Raw genomic sequence first — 19,504 nt, forward strand, 5'->3', positions numbered from 1 at the left:
GGCTGTTCTACTTTCCGGGCCGCATTTTAAAATTTTATTTTCCTTTATCATTAAATATGTCATCTCCCCGAGAGGCCGGAATATCATTGTATAATTTTGCAATTCTTAAAAATAAAACCAAAACTGTATAACTTAAAATTTGTTTTAGTGTGGGTGACGGACGCGAGCGACCCCAACTGGTGGAAGGGGAGCAACGAGCGCGGCGAGGGACTCTTCCCTGCCAACTTTGTCAGCTCCGATCTCGAGCCTGCTCCAAGTTAGTATACTCTAAGACATCTATAGCACTGCATACCTATTAGAGATGGGCCGAATATGAAGTTTGCCGAATACGAATACCTAACTAATTCTTGCGGTAACCGCGAAGCGATTCCATTTCACACTATATTCCATCACATTGGAGCATTGTCTGTTACTTTGATGTTCTAGCTGTAACCAAATGGCTTCTCCACAGAAATCGAGCCGCGTTCAGGCGGCAAGAGCGTCCAATTCGCGGCCTCCTCCGGTCCTATTCAAGAGGAAGAGGAGGACCCGGGAATAGATGAAGCGGCGTTAGACGCGGCGTTGCTCGCGTTACACGAGGCTAGTCCTGAAGCACCGGCCCCGGGGGAAGAGGATCTCGCTAGGCACGAGGTAAATCCAATGATTGGCACTTAAACCGGTTATTGACACTTATTTCTGTTCAAAACATCATAGTAACCCTACTATGCTACCATGGTTACGTATGATTCATGTTGAGATATGGCATTATACCTTGGGGTAACTTAAGTTATGTTAAATAGAGATTTATTACTGCAAAAGCAGTGCATTAGAAAGAGTCGTTCAAACGGGAATAAGGTAAATCCAATTATTGACACTTAAACTAGCAATGTGTATTTGCGTCTCATATTTTGCTTAGTGAGAGAGTGAGAACCTAGTACATTGTCGGCAGGCCCGCGCGCTGCGGCAGGCCGGCGTGGTGGACGCGGCGCTGCAGCGCGCCGACGCGCGCCACGCGCGCCTCACGCAGCTCTCCGCCGAGCTCGTCGACGCGCTCAACCTCTACCACCACCTCATGCGGGAACCCCTCAAACCGTACAACATGCCGCAGCCACATATACCGGGGGTGCCTCCTGGTGTGCCAGGTAATAAACATCACGCCTCACGCAGCTCTCCGCCGAGCTCGTCGACGCGCTCAACCTCTACCACCACCTCATGCGGGAACCCCTCAAACCGTACAACATGCCGCAGCCACATATACCGGGGGTGCCTCCTGGTGTGCCAGGTAATAAACATCACGCCTCACGCAGCTCTCCGCCGAGCTCGTCGACGCGCTCAACCTCTACCACCACCTCATGCGGGAACCCCTCAAACCGTACAACATGCCGCAGCCACATATACCGGGGGTGCCTCCTGGTGTGCCAGGTAATAAACATCACGCCTCACGCAGCTCTCCGCCGAGCTCGTCGACGCGCTCAACCTCTACCACCACCTCATGCGGGAACCCCTCAAACCGTACAACATGCCGCAGCCACATATACCGGGGGTGCCTCCTGGTGTGCCAGGTAATAAACATCACGCCTCACGCAGCTCTCCGCCGAGCTCGTCGACGCGCTCAACCTCTACCACCACCTCATGCGGGAACCCCTCAAACCGTACAACATGCCGCAGCCACATATACCGGGGGTGCCTCCTGGTGTGCCAGGTAATAAACATCACGCCTCACGCAGCTCTCCGCCGAGCTCGTCGACGCGCTCAACCTCTACCACCACCTCATGCGGGAACCCCTCAAACCGTACAACATGCCGCAGCCACATATACCGGGGGTGCCTCCTGGTGTGCCAGGTAATAAACATCACGCCTCACGCAGCTCTCCGCCGAGCTCGTCGACGCGCTCAACCTCTACCACCACCTCATGCGGGAACCCCTCAAACCGTACAACATGCCGCAGCCACATATACCGGGGGTGCCTCCTGGTGTGCCAGGTAATAAACATCACGCCTCACGCAGCTCTCCGCCGAGCTCGTCGACGCGCTCAACCTCTACCACCACCTCATGCGGGAACCCCTCAAACCGTACAACATGCCGCAGCCACATATACCGGGGGTGCCTCCTGGTGTGCCAGGTAATAAACATCACGCCTCACGCAGCTCTCCGCCGAGCTCGTCGACGCGCTCAACCTCTACCACCACCTCATGCGGGAACCCCTCAAACCGTACAACATGCCGCAGCCACATATACCGGGGGTGCCTCCTGGTGTGCCAGGTAATAAACATCACGCCTCACGCAGCTCTCCGCCGAGCTCGTCGACGCGCTCAACCTCTACCACCACCTCATGCGGGAACCCCTCAAACCGTACAACATGCCGCAGCCACATATACCGGGGGTGCCTCCTGGTGTGCCAGGTAATAAACATCACGCCTCACGCAGCTCTCCGCCGAGCTCGTCGACGCGCTCAACCTCTACCACCACCTCATGCGGGAACCCCTCAAACCGTACAACATGCCGCAGCCACATATACCGGGGGTGCCTCCTGGTGTGCCAGGTAATAAACATCACGCCTCACGCAGCTCTCCGCCGAGCTCGTCGACGCGCTCAACCTCTACCACCACCTCATGCGGGAACCCCTCAAACCGTACAACATGCCGCAGCCACATATACCGGGGGTGCCTCCTGGTGTGCCAGGTAATAAACATCACGCCTCACGCAGCTCTCCGCCGAGCTCGTCGACGCGCTCAACCTCTACCACCACCTCATGCGGGAACCCCTCAAACCGTACAACATGCCGCAGCCACATATACCGGGGGTGCCTCCTGGTGTGCCAGGTAATAAACATCACGCCTCACGCAGCTCTCCGCCGAGCTCGTCGACGCGCTCAACCTCTACCACCACCTCATGCGGGAACCCCTCAAACCGTACAACATGCCGCAGCCACATATACCGGGGGTGCCTCCTGGTGTGCCAGGTAATAAACATCACGCCTCACGCAGCTCTCCGCCGAGCTCGTCGACGCGCTCAACCTCTACCACCACCTCATGCGGGAACCCCTCAAACCGTACAACATGCCGCAGCCACATATACCGGGGGTGCCTCCTGGTGTGCCAGGTAATAAACATCACGCCTCACGCAGCTCTCCGCCGAGCTCGTCGACGCGCTCAACCTCTACCACCACCTCATGCGGGAACCCCTCAAACCGTACAACATGCCGCAGCCACATATACCGGGGGTGCCTCCTGGTGTGCCAGGTAATAAACATCACGCCTCACGCAGCTCTCCGCCGAGCTCGTCGACGCGCTCAACCTCTACCACCACCTCATGCGGGAACCCCTCAAACCGTACAACATGCCGCAGCCACATATACCGGGGGTGCCTCCTGGTGTGCCAGGTAATAAACATCACGCCTCACGCAGCTCTCCGCCGAGCTCGTCGACGCGCTCAACCTCTACCACCACCTCATGCGGGAACCCCTCAAACCGTACAACATGCCGCAGCCACATATACCGGGGGTGCCTCCTGGTGTGCCAGGTAATAAACATCACGCCTCACGCAGCTCTCCGCCGAGCTCGTCGACGCGCTCAACCTCTACCACCACCTCATGCGGGAACCCCTCAAACCGTACAACATGCCGCAGCCACATATACCGGGGGTGCCTCCTGGTGTGCCAGGTAATAAACATCACGCCTCACGCAGCTCTCCGCCGAGCTCGTCGACGCTCTCAACCTCTACCACCACCTCATGCGGGAACCCCTCAAACCGTACAACATGCCGCAGCCACATATACCGGGGGTGCCTCCTGGTGTGCCAGGTAATAAACATCACGCCTCACGCAGCTCTCCGCCGAGCTCGTCGACGCGCTCAACCTCTACCACCACCTCATGCGGGAACCCCTCAAACCGTACAACATGCCGCAGCCACATATACCGGGGGTGCCTCCTGGTGTGCCAGGTAATAAACATCACGCCTCACGCAGCTCTCCGCCGAGCTCGTCGACGCGCTCAACCTCTACCACCACCTCATGCGGGAACCCCTCAAACCTTACAACATGCCGCAGCCACATATACCGGGGGTGCCTCCTGGTGTGCCAGGTAATAAACATCACGCCTCACGCAGCTCTCCGCCGAGCTCGTCGACGCGCTCAACCTCTACCACCACCTCATGCGGGAACCCCTCAAACCTTACAACATGCCGCAGCCACATATACCGGGGGTGCCTCCTGGTGTGCCAGGTAATAAACATCACGCCTCACGCAGCTCTCCGCCGAGCTCGTCGACGCGCTCAACCTCTACCACCACCTCATGCGGGAACCCCTCAAACCGTACAACATACCGCAGCCACATATACCGGGGGTGCCTCCTGGTGTGCCAGGTAATAAACATCACGCCTCACGCAGCTCTCCGCCGAGCTCGTCGACGCGCTCAACCTCTACCACCACCTCATGCGGGAACCCCTCAAACCGTACAACATGCCGCAGCCACATATACCGGGGGTTCCTCCTGGTGTGCCAGGTAATAAACATTATATTACGCCTCACGCAGCTCTCCGCCGGGCTGGTCGACGCGCTCAATCTCCACCCCTCAAACCCTACGGCATTCCTCAACCTGACACACCCGAGATGCCTCCTGGTGTACCATGTGAGTAGTAAGCCCAGCTTTCTGCGGAACTCTGTAGCACTTCTCATCCCCACATACTCGGGGAGCCTCCTTCTTGTGTACCGGGTGAGTAATCCGCTCCGTTTAGTAGTTGAGGGTATGGAACTCTTTATGCTACCGCGGATTGATACCTACGCACCGCGCATCGCAAACGGTGCAAAAAACCAAAGCGCTCACCGTTCACCGTTCGCTTTAATTGTTTCTATATATGTAGTTGTAATTGTAAACGGTGTGCAATAAAGAGTATTCGATTGTATATTATTTTATTTATTTATTTTATTTATTAGGAAAACTTACAGATAACGTAACACGTATCTATAAATTTGCTACAAAAGACTCGTCGCTTAATCCAGAGAGTACAAAATGCGTGTTACAGATTTTGTTACTCAATACCCCTGAGAAGCCATATCACGCCGTATTTAAACAAATCATCTTGAACATGTCTTCTCGGAGACATTTACACCTGGCATGTCTTCTCTTTGGTGTTATAAACAATAAATCACTGGAATATCCCTTTTCTAAGATAAATATTTTATCCTTTCACACCCGTGACGGTACTAGAACTACTCGGCGTTGTTCCTAGGAATATACCCTCATAGAACGGTTGCTTTTACCGTTTGTTTCCGATATCTCGCAACCAAATGCTGGAATGATATCCCTCCGTCTGTAAGACGGCTCAAAAGTAAGCAAACTTTGAAACATAACTTTAAAAAATTATTACTTGCAAAACAAAAATCGGGGATACCATACGGCTTTTTGGCTACGGAGGATTTCATCCACACTTTAACATCACACTCATCACGTGATCTGGGCTCCGGCAGTATATCAGTGCCTTGCTTGTAAGAGTGAAGCGTATAGCTGAGTCGGCACCATTCCACGTCAAGTCATTCCACTATTCCCGTTGTTGTTATGTCTCTAATATTTATAAGATTTTGTATTTTGTTTTAATCGATTGTGTATTTTGGTAATTGTGTATTTTGTTAATTGTGTATTTTGTTAATTGTGTATTCTCATCGGGATAACGTCAGTTCTGAGTTAGACGTCAACGCGTCAGGTTGATATCGCATCGCACCCTACGTGTTCGTTTGGTACCTAGTATTTAAGGGTCGAGCTCGATTATATATCGCTCCCTACTAGTATTGTTATTTGTGTTAGTTTCGTTTTAGAGTTGTTAATATAGATACACTAGCTTTTGCCCGCGACTTCGTCTGCGTGGAATTTGGGTACCTTAATTATTAAACAAATCTGCTTTTTAATCCATTCTTTTTTCACCCCCAAATTGGTCCACACTATACATTTCCACCCCATTTTTTACACCCTTAAGGGATGATTTCGGGGATAAAAGTTATTCTATATCCTTTCCCACAGCTCAAACTATCCCCATACCAAGTTTCATCTAAATCGGTTCAGCGGTTATTATTATATCGTATGGCTTTATTCCTGATAAAGATTTACAATTTTAGTCATACAAAAAAAAGAAGAAAAAAAAAATATATATACACACATATGTTATTGATTCCCCATACAAATTTCCACCCCCTTTTCACCCCCTTGAGGGGTGAGTTCTGGGATAAAAAGTATCCTATGTCCTTCCCCGGGACTCAAACTATCTGTATACCAAATTTCAACTAAACCGGTTCAGCGGTTTAAGCGTGAAGAGGTAACACACACAGAGAGACAGACTTTCGCATTTATAATACTACTAGTATGGACTAGTATGGATAGTTACCGCGTATGAACTTTTATTTGCAACAATCCCAACACCTAAGTACTTATACCAAATCCGACTGCCAAATTTCTAAATTGTGTGTATTTGCAGTAATCGACCTATGTTGAATAAATAAATCTTTCAATCTTTCAAATAAACGCTTTATATATCTATCTATCTATCTATCTGGCCACGTCGCACGAATGAACAATGAAAAATGGACTAAGAGAGTCACTACATAGGCGGGACTTCCCGGTAAAAGAAAGTCAGGCCGCCCACTGGAAAGATGGGCTGAAGAACTAAAAAAGTTTGTCAGCGACGACTGAATAACAATAGCCCAAAATAGGGAAATATGAAGTAAAATGGAGGAGGCCTTTACTCGTCAAGAGGTCCTTAATAATAAAAATAATTAAAAATATTGTATAAAATCGCTACCGACTTAAACATGCATGTTGAATAATTTGATAATATTTAATTTAATTTATTAATGTATTACAATTATTATATTTTGAATTTAATAATGAAATATAAATATGTGTATAATTATTAAGGAATTAAATTAAATGGCTTAAATAAAAAATGAACAATATCTATCTATAAATACATGAATATAATATGTATGTGTTTTTTTTATTCGGAGTTATATATATTTAAATAATATTAATTCATTAAGTAGCATGCTTTCTTCATACAATAATTATTACTTTTAATTAAATGTAATATAAATCAGTGATATGTATAATATGTATATAATATGTTCAGGTGTGCCGGGGCCGTCGCTGCCGCCACACTTGCAGCAGCTGCACTACTTCCCGCCCCCCGGGCCGCAGCATCCTCCCGGACCGCCACCGCAACCTAGGTAAATATAGTTGGTCAAGCAAATCTTGTCAGTAGAAAAAGGCCTCGCTGCGCTCGAATCAATAAATTGTCGCGGATAAAAAATGGATCGCTTTATGCCCTTGTTGTACAATCTACTATATAATTTCACAACAAACCCTTTTATGTTATGTCACATAATTAGCTCCATGCATGAATTTATTTTTATTTTTGGATTCATAATTTATATCGTTGGAACACCGGAAATGATAAAAATACTTTTGTAAACCTTAACATTATTTTATTAAAAAATATTTAAAATGTTGAAAATTTTTGAGCGGTTAAAACGCTCATAATTTTTGGCGCGAATTCGACAGAGCGTGATGACGTCACACGTTGGGCGGCCCAACTGACGTTTGCTACTAATGACACTAATCTGTCGAACGCGTGACGTCACGTGGCGTTTCGAGCGTTTCGCTCACTAGCTTTTCGCGGGCAAATTTTTTACTTTTTATTTATAATTTTAAGTAATGAAATGGTAATTTAAAAACGGAAATGCATTTGTAACATGATATAACGGTAACAAACATCCGAATAAAACATATTTCGTTCAAATATAAACTTCATGCATGAGGCTAATTATTAAAATTGTACTCGGTTGTGTCGGGGGCGCGGGGCACGCCGGGCGGGGGCGCGCCGGCGGGGCTGGCAGTTTGTATGGCAGATTTTGGACTTTATTGCTAAGTCAGTAAGGGTCGTAATAGATGATTGTACTTTATGCTCTAGAACATAATAAGCAACTTTATGTCGTCTACGCACGACTTAAAGTCGAATTTTTCGATCATGATAAGTGAAAATACTTTAACGTTTACTTTCAGGTGCTGAGACCGCGGGCGCGTTGTTAATACGATTTTATTACCGACTTATTGTTAATCCTGTACCCGTATTTATTTTCAAGCACGTTAATCGCAAAATAGCATTCCGTGCGTTCGCGCACTGTTTGTACCTTAAAGGGTTAGGTTAGTTTAAAAATTATCTGAGTCTCTATTCGGAGGTATTTATTAGTTCTTGATATCGCTGGTTTTTTTAAATATGGGCATTTTCAGTTAAAATTGTACCATTTGCTCTTTTTCGAAAAACTATCAAGATTTAGGTTATTTCTTCTCAGAATCACAAGGGCTACCAATTAAAAAATAAATGTCCTTAAAAATTACAAGGTTTTGAAGCATTTTGACATACATTTTGTATGGACCGTTACAACACTGACATCCAATATTTGTATGAAAAACTGCGGACACTTTTTTCTTTAATTCAATCAATTCAATAGTCCTCGTAATTCTGAGTCCAAATAACCCAAACATTGTTACTGTTTCGAAAAAAAAAATGGTACACTGAAACCGTCTCTTTGTCAAATACGACCGACAACACTTAGTCGAAAGGGGCCCACTGATTACCAGTTCGCCGGACGATATCGGCCTATCAGTTGTTCGGAAGTGTCAAATTTTTGTTCTAACTTACAGGCTGATATCGTCCGGCGGACTGATAATCAGTGGGTCCCTTTATCAAAACTTTATTGATTGCAGAAAATGAAAACTGTAAGAAAAAATCTTGAGGTACATTAGGCTGTTCGGCCTAAATTCGAAGGATGAACTTTATATGTATGTAACGTCTTTGGTCTTAGCACGTCTTAGATATTGTACAGTCGCCATCAAATATATCGGAGCGGCCAAGGTGCTCATAAATATCTGAACACGCCTCTATTGTCAAGGCGCTAGGTGCGTGTTCAGATATTTTTGAGCACCTCGGCCGCTCCGATATATCTGATGGCGACTGTTCATGGTATAATTCCAATTTCGACTGCAAGCGATTCTGTAGCTGCATTCTGTAACTGCAATGCTAAATTGATCCCACGAAATGGGTTGCTAATGAAATGAAATGGAAATCGCAATTGTACCTTTAGAGATCCTAGAAAAACTTAGTGTCACACACTGTCAATAAATATTTTCGAATAGGGCTGTTTTATCCCCGTGTAAGAAATGTTAAAGAGTTATTTAAATTGTCGGAGTTGTTGATGGAAATATTATAATCGAAATTTGTCTGTAAGCAAGTTTGTGTATAATAATGGACATGCAATAAAAGACTAATCATTATACTGTTATTTTATTTATCTTATTATCAAAAAAGTAAAATCTAGCACTTACTTAGTGTCACTTAATTTTTTTGACGCCATTTGATATAATTGATTTAATTTATTATTTAGGTGTCCTTGCCTCCCGCTTGAACCACATATGAGATAACACCCTTGTAACTCAGCCCTAATGGGGTTGGCCGGTTGAAATAATTAGCAGATGGCGCCAGCATAGCTTGCCCTGCTTGCATGCTTGCTGCTGCTGCTTGTCAAACCCAAGAATTGTGTCAGATTTTGGTTTTTTTAATGCCCTGGATGCCAGCCCTTTAAGCCAAATCTCATAGAAAACGGGGCAAGCTATGATGGCGCCATCTCTGCAAACCTTTGACAGTTGCCAACCCCATTAAGAGAATTTATCAACTAGTAGCGCCATCTATCGCGCCACTCAAGTACTCATGTCGCCCGGTTGCTAGCGCTCGGCTGCTACCTCTTGTCGTTGTACCACTTTGCGAGTTGTTTCCACTTCTATTATTTGTATACAGTCGCGGAAAAGGTGTTCAAAAAATAGCTGAATATGAACTTTAACATGTTGATAATAAAGACTTTGTTCAGACATTGACGTTGACCTACATTGACCAGACATTCACCTACTAATCCTACTATGTATGCACACAGCAGAGCTGCATGCCGGTCTGGGCCCCGTTTATCAAAAGCTTGTAGCTTGTAATCCAAGTGGAAGTCCCTTTTTGACAGCTTTTGTTAGAAAGGGACTTCCACTTGTGTTTGTGTACTTCTACAAGCTTTTGTGTAATGGTCGGTCAAAATGGGATGCATTCATTATTCGAAAGTTGACATCTGAGTGATCCTATAAAAAGATCCTATAAATTCACACTTTCGACACATCAGAATAAGCCTTCTGATTTTAATAACAGGATATCAATTAGATCTAGATTGGTTATGGATCTGATCTGTCAGTGTCAAAAGGGACGTTTTTGGTTGAAGAAATGTCACTTTTGATACTGACATCAGCGTGCGTAGCCAGCGTGCAATCGCTAACGCTCCGTAACGAACGAAACGCAACTGTCACTGTCGCACAAGACTCACAAGAGTGATAGACAGAGATGACTACGATACGCAACGGAGCGTTAACGATTGATTGGCACGTTGGCTACGCGCCCAGATCCATAACTAATCCAGATCTAATTGATAATCTTTTATTAAAATCAGTATACGCCTGATGGTTAGCGTTATTATGTACATCGCTTTGAGTTCCGTCAGCAAATTCCTACTAAAGTTGATGGATTTCTAAAACAGGGAAATAAAACAACATCTATTTGATAAATTAAAACTTATTTTTATATATTTACAAGATCATTATTTTACTTATTATAAATAGTTAACTAATTACATAACGTAATTGACTAGACGATGGAATGTATAGTGTAGCCTATAGTGGTTACCAGGGACCAGCCCGCTATCCCTTACAGAGGTTTTGTAAGGGTTTTGCATAAGGCTTAACTCATCATACCCTTTGCCAGAAACCATTTCATTTCGCTTCTAAACCCATAAAGCTAACCCATTTGAGTAATAGGTAGCCCAAATACCCTTACAAAACCAACGCAAGTAACGCAACGCAATCGTCCCAGTGTTTGTCACTGCCCTAATAATTGTCATCCTGTTGTCATCTCATTTACATGCATTGAGGTGAAAAAAATTTGCCTGTCAAACGCTGGGACGTTTACCTTATCGTTTATTGATAAAAATATTCTCTCCACAGTTCTCGATAAAAACGACGGATGTGTATCTTTTCAAATATTTTCTTTACCGTGTGATAATTAGCTATCATGAGCCTATTGCATAATTGTTTTATCATATTTACTCAATTTTTGGTCAAAACTATAACGACGTGTATGAAAAACCTATATCAGACTTCTACCAGTATCGCGTTCTCTTTCTCTACTTCTGTTTACTTCTTCTTTTATTTTTCTAGTTCTGTCTTTCGTAGTGTCCTCTACATTCTAGTGCTTGTTTTATGCTATTGGCTTTACAATACATAATAGAGAACATTAGGTACCAGACAATATACGCAACAGACTTATCTAACCCGCAAGACTGGGGTAGAGAATGCCTTACGGCATTAACTCCGCTATTTGTATCGCGCAATAATATAAAAATATTTTTTATGTCATATTAGGCAAACGAGTCGCCCAAATAAAAAATAAAAAAAGTGACAGCGGTTCAGGGTCGAATCATGCTGTCCCTTTCTACATTCAAGTCAACATGTCAGTTGTCAACATTCAAGTCATTATCTTATCAGCCGGGCTAGCACATGATTGGCGCGAGAGTATCTCGCCGCGACATAGACTACCCGTCCCTCTTTAATTCATATAGTTAGTAAAGGACGGGTAGTCTATCTCGTGGCGAGATACTGTCGCGCCAATCATGTGCTCGGCCTACATTGGTCGTGCACGTCAAGTTTTGTCAACCCTAATAATTGATTTAAACTTTCACGATTTTTACTAACCCTAATAATTGCTCGGAGCCAGACCTGAAATTTTTATGCTTATGCTCGGAGCAATGCTAAACCGAACAGAGCCGAGTTTGCCCGAAGCAATCGCAGTCGCCAATTACTCGTAAATGGACACTTGCGACACAAATACGGGGTTACAAGTGCGTTGCCGGCGTCTAGGTACCTAAATAAACATTACTATACGAAAAAAACGTAAGTATACAGGTTGTTTCATAGTCTGTATTTTGGCAGTCATTTGCCAATAGGGAATATTACGCGAAACTGTGCGCAGGGGGCACCACTACCACAATCTGAGGGTCTATCACAAAACAAAAAAAAAATCGAAATTTCGTTATCTAACATCTCTGTCACTCTTGCATATTCGAGCGATAAAGAGGCAGATAAGGAAATTTCGTATTCGCGTTTCCCGGTAGGTTCTCTGCAAACAATCCGCCATGGTGCATCAATGCAATGGCATATTTTATTATCTCTGAAAAGTCAAAAAACTGTTAAAGGCACAGTATGTATAAGCTACTCTATGGTTTACTAAACGGGCTACTGCTGCACTCTGGTGGCAGAACATTGAAGTAATATTCCCTATAGGGGTGACAGTAGGGCGTCATCTATTGGGCATTTCGAACATTTCGACATTTATCTTTATAGAATTAGCTTGTAAGCTTTTATGCAACAGCCTCATGAATCTCATGATATGTCAAGGAAGAAACCGCTGCGTTTCGACGGGCACGTCGGCGCCGGGCGAGTCTGGCTCCGTGTCGGCGTCGGCGTCGGCGCTGAGGTACGTTGTGTCGGTGGCGGCGGACGGCGGCGCCGCCCACGACACCCAGCGTTCTTGTAGGTCCTGCTGATAAGAGAAATATTAACTTATCACATCACTAGTTACCATGACTGCAATGGCCATTGGTGACGTTGGTGAGTAACTAGTCTAACTACAATGGCTGATGATTACATATATAAACGCAGAGGATATAATAAGATAGAGCGGTACTGTCATAGTAAATTTTGTAACCACTGTAAATTCACTGCCATCTATTGACATACTTTAAAACTAAAAATGAAGATTTATAAAAATACGTTAAAATGTATTTAATTATGGATAAATGATTTTTTTTATTTGAATTAATTATTTTTATTTATGATGATAGTGTGAGCAAAATTCACTGCGACTAACAAATCACTAGATGCATTACGTTTATATGATGTAGTGGATGTTATCGTCTTACCTCGTGTTCAGAGTGTTCAGATGGCCGCGGCGGGTCGAGCGGCAGAACGTCGAACGCGACAAGACACGGCGTCAGCAGCCGCGGGGCGTCAGCTAGGAAAGCGGCTACTGCCGCCGCGCTTGGACGTGCCGCTGGCTCTTGCTGCCAGCAGGACTTCATCAGCCCCTCTCTGGTAAGTTACAGAATAGGGAATACTTTATAATTTTACCAGCTAATTGAGCCATCAAGATCGTGAAGGTTTTTTTTACATGAAGATAATTAGGGGGAATTCCTTGTGTTTCAAAAATGGGTTGTCCTGGCTTAGCTTCAGTCATATAAAATTTTATTAATTCTACATGTTTATTAGTGAATTATCTGAATGAGAACGCGATGCAATATCTTAAGTGGTAGGTGTCTAATTGGTAAGATCTTGGATAACAAGATTTCATTTTTAGGTAGGTCTGTTGGCGGGAAAGAGGGAAGATTTTGGCCAGCAGTTGAGCACTCTTTTAGGCATAAAAATGTATCTGTTACTTACAGGTTGGGCTGTAATCCAGGCGGTGGGTGAAGCGATCGTCCTCTTGTGACGCGTGCCAGCACCTGTGCGTTACCGAGCCCTTGATACGGTAGGGCTCCAAACGTCACAATCTCGTACAGCAGAACACCGAGCGCCCATACGTCTGAGGCAGGAGAGAAAACGCCTCGAGACAGAGATTCGGGCGCCATCCAGCGCACGGGAAGTAAACCCTTGCGGCTGAAATTATAACACAAAGGTTACAGACGTGATCGCATTCTAATTAGATTATAAGCAGGTATAAGATCAAAATAAGTATCTGGGTTGAATAAGTACTGCATGAATTGGTAAGCAGCAAACTAGCTCACGGTCGTTAAAACTGATGATGACAAATGATTCTATTCATTGCTGGTCAGCATCAAGCATTTGTGGTTTGCTCTCTAATTAGAAGTTGAAACTTGAAACTTTGAAACTGACCGCCTCCCGTAGCAAATAAGGGTGCGGAGGTATATTTTTTACGTCTACTTATCAGAAGCCAATGAGGTAAGTAGCTGCTGGCTAGTTAATCTGGAAATGATGTATCGCTTTGCAATGTTCGAAGCGTCCTTGCAAGGCTTAGTGGCCTGAGTGGACGCTCAAAGCTGAGTGATGTGAGCAGCGTGCACTAAGGCCGCTCCTATACGTTTGCATTTGTTTTACATGCACGCCGCACGCCCCTCCTCGCTGCACGCTCAACTTGAGCGTCCACTCAGGCCTTACACTTAGTCGGCATGGGTATGGTAGTTACCTGAACCGGTAGTAATCGCTCTCGCACACTGGTCGCGCCATGCCAAAGTCAGCCAGCTTAAGCTGCCGCCGAGCCGACACCAGGCAGTTGCGGGCAGCTACGTCACGATGTACGAAGCGGAGTTGAGCGAGGTATGAGAGCGCACGCGCCGCGTCTAAAGCCATAGCCGTCAGTCGTGTTGGAGACACCTACAATGATGTTACAATTGTTGATTTGAAGCTTACGGGTGAGCGGTAATGATCCTCGCTCCAGGTTCCTGATACAAAGATTTACCCATCCCGGTTGACATATTCGTCTGGAATGCGGGTTGGGTTTTATAACCTTTAAGTTAAGATGATATGAAAATAATGTAAGTTTCGATTGTTTGATATAAATTGCGATTCGATATGATTATAATAATAATAAAGCCTCTTTATTCCCATATAACTTATAGCTACATGATACATAATTTAAATTTAATCTTATTTTTTTTTTTACTTAAATTATAGGGACCCCTATTGTAGGGTATAGGCCTCCTCCAGATTCTTCCACCTCGTTCTGTCCTGGGCTACTGTTAGCCAGTTTTTGCTGGATACTTTTATAATATCATCCGCCCATCTTTGTCGTGGATGTCCAATTTTTCTTTTCCCAACCGGACCGGCCCATTTGGTAGCGGCAAGGGTCCAGCGCTGGTCGGTGCATCTTGCTACGTGCCCGGCCCATCGCCATTTCAGTTTTAAGGCATGTTGTAATGCATCTGTCAGTCTTGTCTTTTTCCTAATTGTTTGACTTTTTATTTTGTGTATTTTTCTTAGGTTTAGGATGCTTCGTTCCATAGCTCGTTGACAACTTATTATTTTGTTTTTAATGTTTTTTGTATAGGCCCAAGTCTGGGACCCGTATGTCAAGCAGGGAAGAATACAGGTATCCATCACAGTTTTTTTCATACTTAGATTGTAGTCACCTTTCAGTATGTCTTTGTGCGCCCAATATTTATTCCAACTACAGGTAATTCGCCTATTCACCTCCTCTTCGTTGCTCGTCTTGGAAAATGATACCTGTTTACCTAAGTAAATGTAGCTGTCTACGTATTCTAGTTCAACGTCATCTAATAAGATGGAACTTTTAGTGCCGTTCATTTTTTTTTTTTTTTTTTTTTTTTTTTTTTTTTTTTTATTAGCCTATTTTGGTGTCCCACTGCTGGGCAAAGGCCTCCCCTCGTTTTCTCCACTCGACCCTGTCATCGCCATCTTCCCACCATTTGGGGCAGAATGCGTCCAAGTCGCAGACCAGCTTTCTTGCTCTCTATATTAAGCTCGTGTATCATTTTTCCTAACTTTTGGTCGTTTTCAGCAAAAACTACAATATCGTCTGCAAATCTGAGGTGGTGAAGTCGTGTGTTATTTATTTTGATTCCTTCTGTTGCCCAGTTCAGTTCGGCGAATATGTTTTGCAGGACGGCTATAAAAAGCTTAGGAGACAGTGGGTCGCCTTACCTAACGCCTCTACCTATTTTAAACTCATCGCCTCTGGTTTCTAGCTTAACTCTGCTGACATTGTTTGAGTAGATGTTTTATAAGATTCTAGTTATTTCTGGGCTTATTTTACATGATCTAAGAGCTTTCCAAATAAAGTTATGGTGTATGCTATCGAAAGCTTTTGTGTAATCGATAAAACACATATATAGAGTTTTATTAAACTCACTATATTTCTCCATAACTTGTTCCATAGTATGGATGTGGTCCATGGTCGAAAATCCGGAACGAAATCCTGCTTGCTCTACTGGTTGCATGCTGTCTATTTGAGGATTGATTTTGTCTTGTATGATAGAGGTGAATAGCTTGTACACAGTAGACAGCAGACTTATAGGGCGGTAATTGGCTATGTCTAAAGGATTTCCTTTTTTATATAATAGTATGATGTCCGAGCTGTACCATTGTTTAGGAGGTTGCCCTGTGCTTAGGACCATGTTAAATATGCACGTCAGTGGTTTAGTGAGTAATGGTGCTCCGATTTTGAGACTCTCATTTCTTAAGCCATCCGGCCCAGGGCTTTTTTCGTGCTTTAGTTTTTTAATGTGTTTCAGGACTTCTTCTTCCTGTATTCTGATAGCCTCGTTTGTGTTTGTTTCAGTGGTCTCCGTTTCTGTTCTCGCGTCCTAGATTATGGTAGCGTAGAGGTCTCTGTAGAATTCCGTAGCGCATGATAGTACATCCTTTCTCGTCATAGCTTGGTTCCGTCCTCGATTGAGGGTTTGAATCCAGTCGGAGTGCGTGTGTAGTTGTTTAAAAGCTCGTTTAGCGCTTCTGTATTGGATTAAGTTGACCTCTATGGTATTTTTCTTGTGTAGGTTAAAGTCTTTTCGTATACACTTACTTGTTTGTTTGAATAAAGACGACAGTTCTTTTTTCTGTTCGTTATTTTTATTTTCCGTTTTCAAAAGTCGATATGATTATTAAATAGTTATTGAAATAAAGGAAATTCGACCCTGAGACGAGTAGCTACTAAAGTTATAAAATATAGTTCTCTTACCTCATCCTCGGCTTCGCCTCCTTCTTCCACCAGATGCCGCCGCGCCAGCAGGTATCCCTTCAAATCTCCATATAACATAAACTCCATAACAGTGCACACTGGTTCCGAGTGCGTGACTACACCTAGTAGTTTCACAACATTGGGATGTTCAAGCCTCTTCATAGCTTCAGCTTCAGCAAGAAAGTCTAGTTTTTCTGCCATGCCAGCGCCGGGCTTAAGCGTTTTGACGGCGACGGCGGTCCAAGCGCGTCGTTCAGTTAGTAATGCATGCCCGCCGTATACTGTACCGAACGCGCCGACGCCGAGCTTGCGGTTGATAACGACACGCTCTCGTGGTAGTTCCCAGCGGTCGAGCGCGTCCAGTTTAGGTGCTAGTGTGGACAAGCCGAGGGCAGCTAAGCGAGCGCGGTAGCGTGTTTCTAGGCGTCTTTTAAGAAGCCACCCAGCGCCGCCGAGTGCGGCTGCAAGCCCAGCCAGTAGAAGTGCTAGAAGCGTTCCTAGTGCAACGCGACAGTCAGCTCGTAGAGCGTCCGCTAGTGGCTGCAATGCGCAAGGCTCTACGCCGTCGTTAGGAGGTAAACCGTCCGGCGTCCGCCAGCGGATCGCATTTGGCGTCAGTTTTAATGTGCTTGTCCAATCACCGACTGCAGCATACGCCTGAAATACAATATAGGAACTCAAAATATTGTAGATGTGTAAGTATAGCACGTAAGTACTAATGTTTATATGTGTGTATTCTCTAGTATATAAGGCTATATACTCCAAATAAAGAGAGTTCATCTATGACTTTCGTTGTTATCACTTGTCTTCAACTCCCGTCCCTACATGGCGACCCTGTCAGTAGCCGCCGTGAGCGCGTGTTTTAGTGTCAAATACCACGAAATTTGGACTTTTTTTGCGGCAAAATCCTAAATAAACTTCTGACATAGAGCAATGGACATATTATTGTATGTTTTGTGTTATGCAATAAATTCGATTGGGCGATGGACCGAGCGTGACTCAACGAACGTTGCACCCTTGTTCGCAAACATGGGACATATAATACAAACTTTTGAGTGAAAATGGCTCGACGTCCACACCACGTTTAATGCTGATATTTGCAATCCCCAATACAGCCCTATCTGTGTCTAATTAAAAGTCTACCATCTTGTCCTGATCGTCAATCAGCATCGTTATGTGCGGTTTCCAATTAGAAATTCTAAACAAGTATCATGTACTACATTTCATATTACGTAGAAACATTTGCAAAATGAATGGATGTATGTAGAATTTTACCTGCGTGCTATTGTTCCACTGCAACAACCGCAGTGGCACCGTTCGTGCGCCGTTGCTCCATGCGAACTGTCCTGTGAGTCCGGTATAGTTATGTTCTGGACTTTCCACGTCGGCTATCAGTGATCTGTAATGGATAAACTAATCATATATGCTGCTTGTAATTAATGCTTTTATATTCATAACAATTGAACACCGGGACCAGCAAATTAGACTTTAATAACAAAACTTCCGTGAGACACAGACATATTAAATATATTAATAACGGGTCACTCGAATAACGCTCGACATCGGGAGCGGAGGGCTGCGGCCCGCAGTCTGCGCCGGTCCGTCACCGTCAACTTGCCGTCAACGCAAGCTCCTGATGACAGTCCTCGGTACGGAGTGAAACATGTCGAGCGTTTTTCGACTTAAAATACGTAAACTAAGTGACCCGTTATTAATATATTTAAATGAGGCTTTATCTACTTTTCACTCAAATATAAATAGAAATAGTGATCAAACATTCCCAATATTTGATTCAGAATAACCACAGAATAACGTTACGGTTTTTAGCTGCTGATGAAGAGTTGCTACATTCGTGTAAGGTTTAAGTTGTGTTTGTTTTAGGCTAAATGCTAAACCACCTGATAAACTTCTTCAATATGTCTTTAGGAATGGTTTAATTAAACTACGAGCTGTCCTATGATACTGACTTGATGATCTCTTCCTGATGCAGGTCATCAAGTGCGCTGGGCTTGCGCGTGAGCAAGCGGGAGAGTGCAGCAGCCCAGAGACGCAGTACGTCGTACAGAAGTGCCGCGTTTGGCGTGGGCGTCGAACATGGGCCGGCCACCGGCTAAAAAATTAACACAGTTATTATCATCAGTCTTTCAGCCTATAATAGGTCATTATACAACACTTTAAACTCTCGCGTTTTGTACACATAATTAACATTACCGGGACATGGGAAAAAAGGTAAAATATTGAAATTTAATCGCGTTAGATATCGGGATAATTGACATTAATTAATCATCATCAGGTCATTATGTCAGGAAAATTAACATGGCTACTCAAATGTAGATTGAAAAGGATATTTCTAAACTCTACATTGGAGTTACTGGACTGACTGTCAAACATCCAAGTTTAAGTAGGTACGTATACTACTGACAACACATTTAATCCATTACAAATAATGATAATTACAGTTTGTGATGGTCGCACTATTCACGGTGATAAGACTTTTTTGTAACTAACAAAGATCACAAAAAAAGAGGCTATAATAGCTTTTTGTAATAAACTCCTTCCTTCTAAGAGCTGGTAAGTCTTTCAATCAGCTTTGCAAACATCATGATCTCATCGATCTGTTCTGCGATAGCTTTAGTTCGATACGTAAGCTAATGACTTAGGACTTTTCCCACTGTTAAGTGTTAAC

At 44.3% G+C, this 19,504-nt stretch overlaps 2 protein-coding genes across 6 annotated transcripts in view; one reads left to right on the forward strand and one right to left on the reverse strand.

The window, feature by feature from the left end:
- The first annotated feature begins 3,805 nt into the window (after positions 1 to 3,805).
- LOC134741192 (uncharacterized) lies at positions 3,806 to 9,299 on the forward strand. 4 transcript variants are annotated; one of them, XR_010127859.1, is made up of 3 exons: positions 3,806 to 3,921; positions 7,096 to 7,192; positions 8,028 to 9,299. XR_010127859.1 is itself a non-coding variant. In XM_063673966.1 (3 exons), exons 1-3 carry the CDS (start codon positions 4,019 to 4,021, stop codon positions 8,171 to 8,173), a joined length of 426 nt encoding a protein of 141 aa, XP_063530036.1. In that variant the 5' UTR covers positions 4,002 to 4,018; the 3' UTR covers positions 8,174 to 9,299. The 4 variants fall into 4 exon arrangements, 1 of the variants encoding a protein (XP_063530036.1); XM_063673966.1 differs by lacking the exon at positions 3,806 to 3,921 and adding an exon at positions 4,002 to 4,201; XR_010127858.1 differs by lacking the exon at positions 3,806 to 3,921 and adding an exon at positions 4,215 to 4,341.
- Positions 9,300 to 10,608: 1,309 nt separating this feature from the next.
- Positions 10,609 to 19,504, reverse strand: part of LOC134740805 (uncharacterized) — a 43,162-nt gene continuing 34,266 nt past the window's right edge. The window contains exons 8-14 of one of the 2 annotated variants that reach the window (XM_063673425.1): positions 18,786 to 18,928; positions 18,094 to 18,217; positions 16,819 to 17,475; positions 14,308 to 14,495; positions 13,545 to 13,760; positions 13,028 to 13,196; positions 10,609 to 12,645 (exon numbers count right to left, since the gene is read on the reverse strand). In XM_063673425.1, coding sequence (XP_063529495.1) covers positions 12,499 to 12,645; positions 13,028 to 13,196; positions 13,545 to 13,760; positions 14,308 to 14,495; positions 16,819 to 17,475; positions 18,094 to 18,217; positions 18,786 to 18,928 — 1,644 coding nt within the window. In that variant the 3' untranslated portion in view covers positions 10,609 to 12,498. Of the gene's footprint in view, positions 12,649 to 13,027; positions 13,197 to 13,544; positions 13,761 to 14,307; positions 14,496 to 16,818; positions 17,476 to 18,093; positions 18,218 to 18,785; positions 18,929 to 19,504 lie in introns of both variants that reach the window. The other variant, XM_063673424.1, reaches the window with a different exon arrangement.

The sequence above is a fragment of the Cydia strobilella genome, chromosome 4 (genome assembly GCF_947568885.1).
Source record: "Cydia strobilella chromosome 4, ilCydStro3.1, whole genome shotgun sequence".
Lineage (NCBI taxonomy): Eukaryota > Metazoa > Arthropoda > Insecta > Lepidoptera > Tortricidae > Cydia > Cydia strobilella.